Source organism: Panthera leo, chromosome B2 (assembly GCF_018350215.1).
Source record: "Panthera leo isolate Ple1 chromosome B2, P.leo_Ple1_pat1.1, whole genome shotgun sequence".
In the NCBI taxonomy this organism is placed as follows: Eukaryota; Metazoa; Chordata; class Mammalia; order Carnivora; family Felidae; genus Panthera; species Panthera leo.
In genome coordinates, this window is record NC_056683.1 from 120,367,177 (window position 1) to 120,380,022 (window position 12,846).

At 37.9% G+C, this 12,846-nt stretch overlaps 1 protein-coding gene across 7 annotated transcripts in view; it reads left to right on the top strand.

The window, feature by feature from the left end:
* The window catches only part of TBPL1 (TATA-box binding protein like 1), a 35,578-nt gene extending 23,871 nt beyond the window's left edge, over positions 1-11,707 (top strand). For all 7 annotated transcript variants that reach the window (XM_042939881.1, XM_042939879.1, XM_042939877.1 and 4 more), the window contains 6 exons: positions 3,949-4,127; positions 6,176-6,258; positions 6,409-6,472; positions 8,905-9,008; positions 9,111-9,205; positions 11,174-11,707. In XM_042939881.1, coding sequence (XP_042795815.1) covers positions 3,993-4,127; positions 6,176-6,258; positions 6,409-6,472; positions 8,905-9,008; positions 9,111-9,205; positions 11,174-11,253 — 561 coding nt within the window. In that variant the 5' untranslated portion in view covers positions 3,949-3,992 and the 3' untranslated portion in view covers positions 11,254-11,707. The remainder of the gene's footprint in view (positions 1-3,948; positions 4,128-6,175; positions 6,259-6,408; positions 6,473-8,904; positions 9,009-9,110; positions 9,206-11,173) is intronic.
* The last annotated feature ends 1,139 nt before the right edge of the window (positions 11,708-12,846 follow it).

Below are 12,846 nucleotides of genomic sequence, written 5' to 3' on the forward strand. Positions count from 1 at the left end.
TTTGATGTATCGCTCGCTTGTTTTTGCTTTTGTTGCCTTTGCTTTTAAAGTTAGATCCAGAAATTCAGTGCGAAGACTGGTGGTATCGTGGAGCTTACCACCCGTTTTCTTCTAGTTTTATAGTTCCAGGTTTTACATTCAAGTCTTTAATCCATTTTGTGTTATTTTTACGTGTGGTGTAAGATAGGAGTGTAGTTTTATTCTTTTGAATGTGGCTGCCCGGGTTTCTCAGCACCACTTCTTGAAGAGACTGTCTGTTCACCATTGTGTATGCTTGCCTCCTTATTCATACATCGGTTGACTGAACGTGCATGGGTTTATTTTGAGCTCTATCTCTATTACTATAGCTTTGTAATATAGTTTGAAATCGGAGTCCAGCTTTGTTCTTTCTCAAGATTGCTTGTGTGGTTCCATACAAATTTTTGGATTGTTTGTTCTATTTCTGTGAAAAATACCATTGGGATTTTGATAGGGATCGCATTGAATCTCTAGATTGCTTTGAGTGGTATGGACATTTTAACTATTAATTCTTTCAATCGATGAGCATGTAATATACATTTACTTGTTTTTCATTTTCTTTCATCAGTGTCTTACAGTTTTCAGTGTACAGGTTTTTCATCCCCTTGTTTAAATTTATTCCTAGGTATTTTGTTCTTTTTGATGCAATTATAAATTGAGTTTTTAAAATTTCTCTTTCTGATAGTTTGTTGTTAGTATATAGAAACAGAACAGATTTTATATATTGATTTTGTACTTGGCAGCTTTTCCTGAATTCATTTATTAGTTATAAAAGTGTTTTTGGTGGAGTCTTTAGGGTTTTCTATATATAAAATCATGCCATCCGCAAAAAGTGACAATTTTCCTTTTTCCCTTTCCAATTTGGATGCATTGTCTTTTTCTTGCCTAACTGCTCTGGCTAGGATTTCCAATATTGTGTTGAATGCAAGTGGTGAGAGTGGGCATCCTTGACTTGTTCTGGATCTCCGAGGAAAAGCTTTCAGCTTTTCACCATTGAGTATGATGTTAGCTGTGGGGTGAATCTTTGTTAATATCCAGCACTGCTTTCTTGTTTTACAAGATAGCTAAATTGACTGCAAGTGGGTTTTTTGTTGTAATGCTTCAGAAATGTGGAGTCTTTCGTGTAGGATACCTGACTCTTTTTTTTTTTTATTTTTTATTTTTTAACGTTTATTTATTTTTGAGACAGAGAGAGACAGAGCATGAACGGGGGAGGGGCAGAGAGAGGGAGACACAGAATCTGAAACAGGCTCCAGGCTCTGAGCTGTCAGCACAGAGCCCGACGAGGGGCTCGAACTAACGGACCGTGAGATCATGACCTGAGCCGAAGTGGGCCGCTTAACCGGCTGAGCCACCCAGGCGCCCCGCCTGATTTCTTTTTTAAGTACTGACTCCATATTCTGTCCTTGATTTAAAATGTATTAAAGCAATAGTGTTTTCTGAGGCTGCTTGCCAGGTTATATTCATCTAAAATATGAACATTGAGTAACTTCGAATGAACTACGCCTGTGATCTCATTTTTAGAGTTTAAGTTACTAAGGTACAGGCACAATTGTATTAATTTCAAGTCTTCTTTGCAGTCACCGAGATTTGCTTTATACCTACTTTCTTGACTTATTTTTACCCTACATATTGTCCTGGTATTCTCGCCTTAATTTGTTTTAACTTGTTTTGATGTAAAAAACAAAATCTGTGTGAAACAGTAAATTTAACAGTTTCTTCATACGAGTTTCTTTTTAAGTAGTGCTTTCTGTAGCCTGTCTCTAGGGATGTGCATCCGTTAGGATTAGGCTTGGCTGCATATGACAGAAATTCAGCAGGTGAGGGCCTTGAGATGGAAATTGATTTTTCTCCCACCTTCATCAAGTCTGGAATTAGGAAGTACAGGGGTAATAAGGAATTTCATTGGATTAGGGACTCGGGCTTGCTCTGTCTTACTGTTCCACTGCCCTTATCTCATAGTCTCATGATCAGATGGCTACTTGAGCTCCCAATTCTTACATCTAAAGTCCAGGCAATAAAAGTGAAGAAGGGTAGGAAGGCAAAAGGGGTCTTGGCTGGCTTAGTTTGGTCACTCTAAGCAATCTTTTCTTCGCAAAAGATACAAAACCATTTCATTTTACATTTCGTTAATCGTGACAGGATCGTGTGGCCCCTTGGCTCTACCTGTTCCCAGGGAGCCTTGAAAGTATGGATAGTATTTTATTTCTCCCAAACACCTGGGTTCTGTTCACTGTGCAGGAAGGGTGGAACGGATGTTGGGGTATGCGGCTAAGAGCCTCTTTACCTCAGTTATTTCATAGTTTTTACAGGAAAATAGAAAACCTGGTGAGGTCTATATGGCTCAGCATCTGGGCTATAATATAATCATGGGAAATGGTAGTAAGAGATCTCTGCTTATTGATTATTTTATCTATATTAACTGTCATTTTTGTGTTATTATTGCCAAATATGTATGCTAAGTACTTTTTATACACTCTGTATAATCCCCACAACACGTTCTAGTAGGACACTAGATTCCATGCCACAAATGAGAAAACCGAGGCACAGATAGATTGCATACCTTTTTCAGGTTCTCGTACCTGGTGTGTGGTGAGTCAGGATATCGATCCTGCTGTTTAAGATCAGTGTTGATAACTGCCTCCATCCTCTTTCGTAATCCGTCTACTTGTATATGCACTGCTACTCCTGCCCCATCCCTTGTACGTAACAATTATTTGAGTTGACTTAGAGATACACAGAAAACAACAAAACAAGGAGATAAGCAGATTGAAGGGAACATAAAAGTCAGAAATTGGTGAAGCGGAGATACAGGTGGTGCACACAACTGAAGGCTCCATCATCCTAGAGAGGTGCCACAGGCCTGGTCTGACTTGTGTTCTGTCAGATCCCAAACGGCGGGAAAACAAGCTTGAATTTTATTTATCGGGACTCTTGGCATCTTCATTGTTTTAGTCATACAATAATTTGAATCCTTATAAAGAATACTAGTTTATCATATTGTAGCTGCAAGGGATCCCCAAGATCATTACAATGGTATTGTTACTGTTTTCTGGTATTCTCTTTGTGGGTTAGGTGAACTAAATTACCATTACTTGTTTTTTAAGATGTGGAAACCTAGTCAGAATTTTTTAACTGGAAATGGGTCATATGCTTACTGGTAAAAACTGGGGCTCTTTTTTGTTGGTTCATTTATAGAAATGCTCGTATCATAGTTTTAAAAGGATACAGACCTTGAAAGACTGTGATCCTGACGAAAATGGTGTGCTATTTGTGAGAGCTTCTTCCTACACTCATAGACTTGTGAGCTCCTTGATGACAAAAGATTTTGCCTTATTCATTTTTTTCCTGGTGTCCTCAGTGCATAGAAGGTATTCAGTAAGTGAATAATGAATGGCTGACTAGCAAATGAGAAAAATCTATTAATATTATAATTAATATTTCTGCTTCTTTAAACAGGTAAGTCAGTTACCTAAAATAGAGGAAAGACAGGTCATCCTTCTTTTTGCCCTGGCAAGTTGTATGAGGTGGGTTACAGTACCACTAATGATTGGACATTGGGACCACAAAGTCCCACCCTTAAACTTGGTGTGTTTGGAGAATTGCCATAATTATGATACACCTGAAACATAGTGGTTGTAAAGGGAAGTAGCAGGAGAAAAGTCTGGTAGGCTCCTGGCACGTAAATGTTACTTATTAATTGTAAGGAATAAAAGGTCCGGATTTTGAAAGATTCTGTACGACATGTTTGTTATCTTTTTAAAAATGACATTTTTAGTGAGGAAAAGAAGGGACATGATTTGGTTTGAGTCACATTTGAAAACCAAATAGTCTAATTCATTTCTTATATTTTAATTTTCAAGACTATTTATGAAAAATAAATTAACAGGATATTTAAGTGTAATTACTTTATTTTGTTTTCTTTCTCAGGATGTGATCTTCGTGGTGGGAAGCTCAGTTTTTAAACTACCCCAATGGATGCAGACAGTGATGTTGCATTGGACATTCTAATTACAAATGTAGTCTGTGTTTTTAGAACAAGATGCCATTTGAACTTAAGGAAGATTGCTTTGGAGGGAGCAAATGTAATTTATAAGCGTGATGTTGGAGTAAGTATCTAAATTTTGGCGTGTGGGCTACATAGACTGGTTTTGTAGCGCTGTAAATGATATACTAAAATACATTCACTTACCGATAGTTTAAGAGCACCTTACCATGTGCCGGCTGTACTCAGTACAATATGGAGCCCTGTAGAAGCGCCCCCCTGCTCCCATGAAGTGCCAACTTTTGCATATACATATCTCTAAGTCTTAGCAGAGAATTCACAGGCTACTAGACATTTTTTTCTCTTAATTTCTTTTAACTGAAGAAGGGGACATCTGTACAGTGGTGTATACTTAATTCAAATATAATTTTTTAGTTGCATGAATGATGCATGATATGAATGAGGTCCTAATACGTATGTTGTGATTTTTGTAGTATGTTGTCATACCCCTCTTTATTTAGCTAAAATAAAATAGTTGGAATTCTTAGTAACACATGGCTGAAAACAATATGATTCATATCCTAACCTGGATACTTTCAATTTTAGTTTTTGTTAGACCTCTACTATTTAAAATAAAAGCATTGATAACTTGCCTTTAATCTTATTGAAGATTAACATTAGAAGTGACAATACGTGTTCATTGGATTTTGTAAACCACATGATGTTGAGATGTGTATCTTATACATTTATTATGAAAATTATGAATGTATATGAAGGCTCCAAGCTCTAAAAATTAGGTGCCAGTATACCTCAGTAAATTATCATTAGTTCTTAGTACTACAAACTAAGTTAAGGGGAATTGAATTCAATTAAAACTTAATAGTGACACAATTAAAGATTTTCAAGTTCATCAGCAATGCCATCGTCCCCTAAATAAAGGAAGGAATATGTCCGCTGAAGAAGGTTAGCGAGTAAAAGGCCTCGTACTGCTTTGGATCTTGTGTGTGCCATGGGACAGGGAAGTCATTTTTTCTAGGAAGATGAACTGAAAAGGCTGAGTTGATGGTAAGCAGGTGGTGAAAGGCACTTAAATGCAGAATAAACTCAGTTTAGTGTTTCCCAGCCACTTGTGTGTGAAATTTTATACTATCTTTTGGTTCAGATTTTATTTTGACTCTTTGGGAAATTTTATCCTTCCAGATTTAATAGCTTTGATAATAAGTGTGTAATACGGCATATGACAGAGAAAGGGCAAAACTCAAAATGCCAATGGAAGTTTGAAGGCGAAACGTCTAATTCATATGCTATCGTAATCAGTATACATTTATTTCTCTTATGCACAGTGGGCATATAATTAATATTTCCATAAATGAAAAACTACAATGAAAATTTAAATTTGTTGTTCTCTTGGACCTTAGTCCTTGACCGACTTATGCTCATTCTGTAGATAATTTCATTCAAACCCACAGCTTTAAATAAATGGCTCTCATATCTAAGGAATCTAAAATTACATCTCCAGCTCCACCGTTTCCCCTACATTCAAGATTTGTGTATTGAACTTGAACATGTAGTAGGCATCTCAACTGTAAGGTACAGAAAGTAGCGTTGAGTCCCATGAAGCAGAATAAAGCAAGGTGGGAGGTGGGGAGCGACAAAGGGATGGGTGCATTGATGGAGTGGTCAGGGAAGGCCTCTCTGACATCTGGTGAGAGACCTGAATGAAGTGAGACTATTGAGGGAAGAACATTCAGGATGACAGTAACAAACACTGCAAAACCCCTGAGGTGTGAACAGGTTTGGCATGTTTAAGGATCCATTTATGTGGATTGCGAATTGCAAATTCCAGTTATGTAACCCGCAGGGAATGAGAGTTGGAAAGTGTACAGACTTGTGGCGTATTGATTTCAAGTATATAGTAAGAGGTTTATGCAGACCTTGTATTTTTGATTAATTGAATGTCCTTTTGGATTAATATGTTCTTTGTGTTTGGTATGGAGCTCGATTTCCGAGTGGATGATTTGGAGAACAGTTATTTATTTCAGACTTGGGTAAGCGTCGAGTAGTCAACTCGTATTAAAATGGCCACATAGAGCAGCACCGTAAGTGAAAATTAATATTTAATGTGTAATCAGGTTTTGGGTCTTGTGTGTGTGTGTGTGTTGTTTTTTGCAGAAAGTATTAATGAAGCTTAGAAAACCTAGAATCACAGCTACAATTTGGTCCTCAGGAAAAATTATTTGCACTGGAGCAACAAGGTAAACTTTCCTTGGACTTTCAATGTTTCCTTTGTACAAGGGGAGGACGTTTTCCTGGACTTAAAATCATGTGTGAAGTTTGTCATGTTTGTCAGTATAAAGTTTATTTCCTGTGTGACTGATAATCTTTTCGTCTCCTTAAAACCGTAGTGAAGAAGAAGCAAAATTTGGTGCCAGACGTTTAGCCCGCAGTCTGCAGAAACTAGGTTTTCAGGTAATGTTTTCAAAAAAACATCCAAACTGCAAATATGAAAGGATTTAGTTTGTAAAGGTAAACTTTTTAATTTAATAGACTGAAGAGATCACACAAAAACTTCCTCACGATTGGCCTTTTTCTTACTGTCCTTCAGTACAAAAATTACGCAGTGAACTTACCCACGTGAGTCCTTGTAAGGATCCTGGCTTTTTCACTGCCCCCTTTCTCAGAGAGGCTTGTTACCTTACACGTGACCTGCCTTTTCAGCTCTTCAGGTTGTTCACTCCTCACACACACACACCAAGTCATGTTTTTGATGACCTCAAGAGTAGTTTGTCAGGATGATGAGTAGGGAGTAGGGCCCTACGTTCAAAAAGTTGAAGCGCATTTGTTTTTATTTATAGATAGCTATCACATAAATTATAAAGAAGAAAAAAGATACTAGAATGGAACTTGCCTAGATCTACACATTTTATGGCTAAGAGTGAACAGTGTTCCTACATTTTATGGCTAGTGACAGCATTACCATTATAACAGGAAATTGTGATTATTTAAAAATACGCAGAACTGACTGAATCTGTGCTTGAGAAATAAGAGCACTTGCTGGTGTAAGTTGAAAAGGATTCACATGAATAACTAATACTAAGTATACACCTGTGTATAAGAACTCAGAAAGGCTGCATTTTGTAAAATCAATCAGCTGTATTAAAAATGACATGAATCCTGGGGCACCTGGGTGGCTCAGTCGGTTAAGCGTCCGGCTCTTGACTTCGGCTCAGCTCATGGTTGATGAGTTTGAGCCCCACGTCGTGCTCTCTGCTGTCAGTGTAGAGCCCGCTTCAGATCCTCTGTCTCCTGCCCCTCCCCGACTTGCGCTCTCTCAAAAATAAACATTTTAAAAAAATAGCATAAATCCAAAACAAAATGCACAGTGTTTGAAAACGGACATTGTAAGATTGGCCTGCTGTGTTAAATCCACACTTTAGTCCACAGAAAGTACATACTGGTTGGTGGGCTCTTACTTGTAAAGTGACCATCACTGGGAGGTTAACTTTATCAGATACCATTTTATGGAGGCATACATTTGGTAAAATTGCTCTGTAGTATGGACTTGTTATGTCACTTGCAAATGATGAGTAAACGAAAGAAAAATAAAGATGTGCTGTGGTCTCTGAAGAGATGGGCCCAGGCTGTGTGGAATTCAAATGAGCAGTTGTGGGAAGTTGAGTTTCTCTGTGTCTTCCTCAGTCTTCCCTGAGGTGGAAGATACTAGAAAGGTGCCGGAGTACTGATGGTGGGAGAGGGGGAGGGTTGGTGCTTAAGAAAAGTGGCAGTATTGAGAGTCGTGACTGATGGTGGGGCCACTTTGGACAGCGTAGTGACTTTCATCAGCTGCCTTGTGCAGGTACTCAGGTGGAAGATAGTTAACCCAGAATTGTGGTTTTACTGGGAACGTTTCAAAAGATAATAAACTGCTCCATTCAAGTTATTGGTAGGAGTGGCTGAAGTTACTTTTCAGCCTTGGACCTTGTCTTGCTATAACATTAGACGTGTTGAGAAAAATCCCAGTCAAAAACACCATTTTCTCACTCTACCCTCCCGAAAGAAAACGTCTAACTAAACTCACAGAAAGGTCATTTTACCTTACTCCTATAAGCAAAAGTCTGACCTTTCAGAGCTCAGTGTACACGCAGTACTCAGTATTGACTCAGCGTATACTCAGTATTTACTTATTTAAGTGGCAGCTTCCATTTTGACTCTTGAGAAGGATAACTCTGCTTTAATTTTTATAATCACTATTCTTTCTCCTGTCCCAGCAGATTAAATATCCCACTTAAAGTTTAAAAAAATACAACATAAGATTCAAAAGACCCAGATGTTTTAATCTTGCAAATCTCTCAAGTTCTATTTAATTTTTTGATGAAGTTTTTGACCTTTTTCTTTAATTACAGTGGGCCCTTGAACAACACAGGTTTGAACTGTGCGGATCCACTTATGTACAGATGTTTTTTGATAAATATATTACGGTGCCATATATGTATTCTCTCTTCCTTATGACTTTCTTAATAACATTTTCTTTTCTCTAGCTTTATTGTAAGAATACAGTATATAATATGTATACAAAATATGTGTTAATCGACTGTTTATGTTATGGGTAAGGCTTCCAGTCAATCGTAGGCTATTAGTAGTTGAGTTTGAGGAGTCAGAAGTTATGAGTGGAATTTTGACTGGCAGGGGCACTAATCCCTGCATTGTTCAAGGGTCACCTGTATGGTAGTAAGAAGTCACCGAAAACTAAATCAGTTCGTCAGGTGTTGTTTTTCTTTCTAGTTTGTTCTTTTAAGGATTGAAACAGTTATTTATAGTTTCCCTGATGAACAATTTCTATTTTCTGCTGAGCAATTTTTTTGTTGCAAAGTAATTCATTGAGTTGTACTTCTCTCCTGAAGGTAATATTTACAGATTTTAAGGTCGTTAACGTTTTGGCGGTGTGTAATATGCCATTTGAAATCCGTTTGCCAGAATTCACAAAGAACAATAGACCTCATGCCAGGTAGGTCTTCGAAGAATCAGGACAACTTACCAAATTTGTAATTGTTTGTCAGCCTATAAATATTTATATTAATTGTGTTTTGTTTTTTTTTTTTTTGTACAGTTATGAACCTGAACTTCATCCTGCTGTGTGCTATCGGATAAAATCTCTAAGAGCTACGTTACAGATTTTTTCAACGGGAAGTATCACAGTAACAGGTATTTTATGATACTGAAAGCAAGCGTATGGCCAATTATGGTTTGAATGAAGTGCTTATATCCAAATACAAATATTGTCTCATTGTCCCCCTTCAGTCACTTCTGCCCTTCAAAGGGAACCAGTCTCCTGACTTTTGAAACTGTAGTTTCGTTTTCCCTGCTTTTTCTACTAGTTTTAAGTCTTACACATACTATTTTGGGTCAGTGTTCTTTCATTCATTATTATCTAGTGAGATTCATTCGTATTATTCCATGTAGTTGTAGATTCATGACCTAAGCCAAAATCAAGAGTCAGACGCTTAACCCACTGAGCCACACAGGCACCCTAAGAGAAATCCACTTCATAAACTTCATAGAGGTTTTACATAAGCAAAATACTCATATATCACTGGTGCCTATTTATCACGTCTTATGTGTATTTTGTTATGTATCTTCTGAGTCCTAAGTATTTGGAAGGGGTGGTTTCAAAGACCAGGCATAGATGTCAAAGGATCACATTAGCACACAGGATGGTTTTTAAAAGTACTGTGCGTATAAATTGTACGGAGACATCACTTGAGAGTTAGGCCCAACCTTTGACTAAATTGGATTCAGGAAAATTTCTTTGGTGTCCTTGAATTTTTCTTTTTATTCCTTTAGTCCTTAAGAGAAAATACACGTTACCAACACCTTTAGACTCTGAACAAGTAAGTTTTAGTTTTGACTCATTCTATGGGCTTTCACATCTTCCTTGGAGACTTTTAAAACCTACTGCCAGGGTCATGCCGAAATCTTAAAATGGAGTGTGGGGGAACAAATCCATTTGTTCCCTCCTTTCAACTGCCTCTTCCTACATTTTGGAGCCTAGGCCTCTGCAGAGCCCCAAAATCTGTTGAGAAGTCCCCATTAAGTGTAGAGTTTATGATGCATAGGTAAAATCTACATTTGAGTTAATAGGTAACTAAACAACATCACAAACTGAAGACAGTTAGGTTGATTAGTATACGCTATATATTTACATCTGGAACATCCTATGAAATGCTAACAATTCAGTGAACAGATACTGAGTGGTTCCCGTAGGCAAAGCACTATCCTATGTGGGGGAAGGGAGAGGAATCAGGAAAGAGCAGACCCTGATAACACGTGGTCAGTACCTTCAGAGAGTTCACAGTGGGTACAATATGTGTGTTTTTAAGATCTTTCGAAAGAGTTAAGCGTACGTTAGTGAAACCATTTTTATTAAAATGTTTTATGAAAATATTTGGTCTTTTTTTATGTTTCCTTTTATCTATTCAAGTGGAATATTAAATTTTTTAAAAACTAGTTATTCCTAGCATTATATGGATTAATTCATATGTAGCATCACCTCATTCCCGGGTGTGTGTGTGTGTGTGTGTGTGTGTGCGTGCGCGCGTGCGCACGTGCACGCTTCCCTATTTACTGAGTGAACTGTGAGGATGAATGGCCAGGTTAGTAATAAACGTGGGGGTGGGTAGTGAGTACTAATCTGCGGGGCGTTTTAGACCAGTTAGCTAGTCACAGCCCTCTGATTTCCCAGAACTTTGGAAGCAGGCTTGTTGTACTTTACTGGGTTCCTCAGCACTCCTGTGAGCCTCAGAGGCGGCCTAACCAAAGCCAGACTACAGCGACCAAAAGGATAGTGCCCAAAATGTCTACTCCCGTTTATCATTCCTTCCTTTAATCAGTATCTCACATCGCTTCTTATTCTCCTTCACGGCAGTCTGTGTGTGGTTTTTATGTACACTGTCTTCACCCTGGGGCCCGAAAACAAGACGAATCACATCATTTGTGTTTCAGATTGCCTTTAATTGTTCAGAGAGAATTTTATTCTCTTGGTTTTTGCTGTGACTGTCTGACTATGTAAAGTGTAGATCTTTTTAAAAACAACCCCGTATATTTTCAGTTCTGGGAAATCCGTGTTCCTGGCGCTCTTCTCACCCCTTCCTCTCTCTGTTGTGTTTGGTACAGGGCCCAACGTAAAGGCTGTTGCTACCGCTGTGGAACAGATTTACCCGTTTGTGTTTGAAAGCAGGAAAGAAATTTTATAATTCATCGCTTAATTGGTTAGAATCCCTAACTGAGCACCTTTTAAAACCTGCTGCACATTGGACTCAAAACAAAAGGAAAACTGGACCAACAGTAATTGAGGAAATAGACTCTTTTATTCATTCACGGCTACAGTGTAAGCTCCAGGCCCTTTGGATTTTATTTCAGACCTTGCTGTAATATAAAAAGGAAGTTTACAAGACATGACATTGCTGCTTTTACAAAAGGACATTCTATTTATTTTCGCAGTAATTCTCATGTCCCCGTAAGCAGAGCTGTCACAGTGTGCACTACCTTAAATTGTTCTGTTGTTGTCATTAGTTTTTTCCAGTTTGAGCTAATGTGTTTTATTTGTGAATAGTCTTTTACATTTTTGTATGCTGAATATGGGCACCAAAGAACCTGTAAAAGTTATCTTTTTCAATTGAATGTGCACAAATAAAAGTTTGGAAAAGATCTCTCTTCATATCCATTCTGTAACTTTTATTCCCCATTTTCTATTTTAACAAAAATTGTATTCACAATTCTTTTTTCTTTTTGATCTATGCAAGCTTAGACTTTTGCTAAAAGTGTGTTGGCTTCTTTTTGAAGTGTATTTTGTAAATATATATATGCCACGTGTGTATAGTATCTTTTAATGCTCTGTTACCAAATATCAAATAGGCAATTTTTTCTTGCAGATTAGAAATAAAAATATGTGTATAAATTCTAGGGAATGAACCGGAGTAGAACTTTATAGATTAAGCATAATGTTTTATGTTGCTAATTTAATATGATAGAGAATGTTAAATATCTTTTAAAAGTTACAGAATTGTAGTTTTAAAAAGCAAAACCTCTTACCTATGAGATGGATGTGAGAAAGAAGCTGTGATGGGTTGTACCTCGTATGTACTTCTGTGATTCTGGTAAGACTCAACTCTAGTTGTAGGAAAGTAGTAATCTGAGGTTGGCGTTCGAGGCTATACTAAGAGTCTTGTCAGAAGTTGATACGTTGTGCTGTTTTAACAGGAAGTGCCCACAAGCTGCCTCTGTGCCACAGTATAATTATAATATAGTTCAACTTGAACTTGAAAGCCATTTTGCAAGACATGTCTTTCCCCTTGCTGTGTCTTATTCAATGGAGCCGAAGAGTGACTGCCTATCCAGTATTTGGGATTGCTCCTCTTAAAATGACAATAAATGTGCATGTGTGAAACATTGGCTCTCTGGCTCACCCGCGTGAGCCCTGGGATGGTGGCGTGCGAAGCAGGCTGCAGTTGCGCTCCACCCCTGGGGTGAGGAATTCAGTAGAACCAACAATAATTTCAACTGGAAGTGAAGTTGAGTGGAGAGTGCAATTAGCTTCTCAGTAGAAACTTACTAGAGACAGTATTCCAACACAATCCCCCACTAAAACCTGAATTTCCAAAACGTTTTGAAAGCTTCGTGAGAAATGGCCGCGTCCTAACCTCCATATTCGAGTCCATTTTCCTCACCATCTCATAAAGTCTCCCAAACCTCACTTACATCCTGCCCTGAACAACACACGTTATTTTATATTTATTTTTATCTTCTTTCCTCTCGATGCCTTTCCCTACTGTGCCTCTCACTCTTAA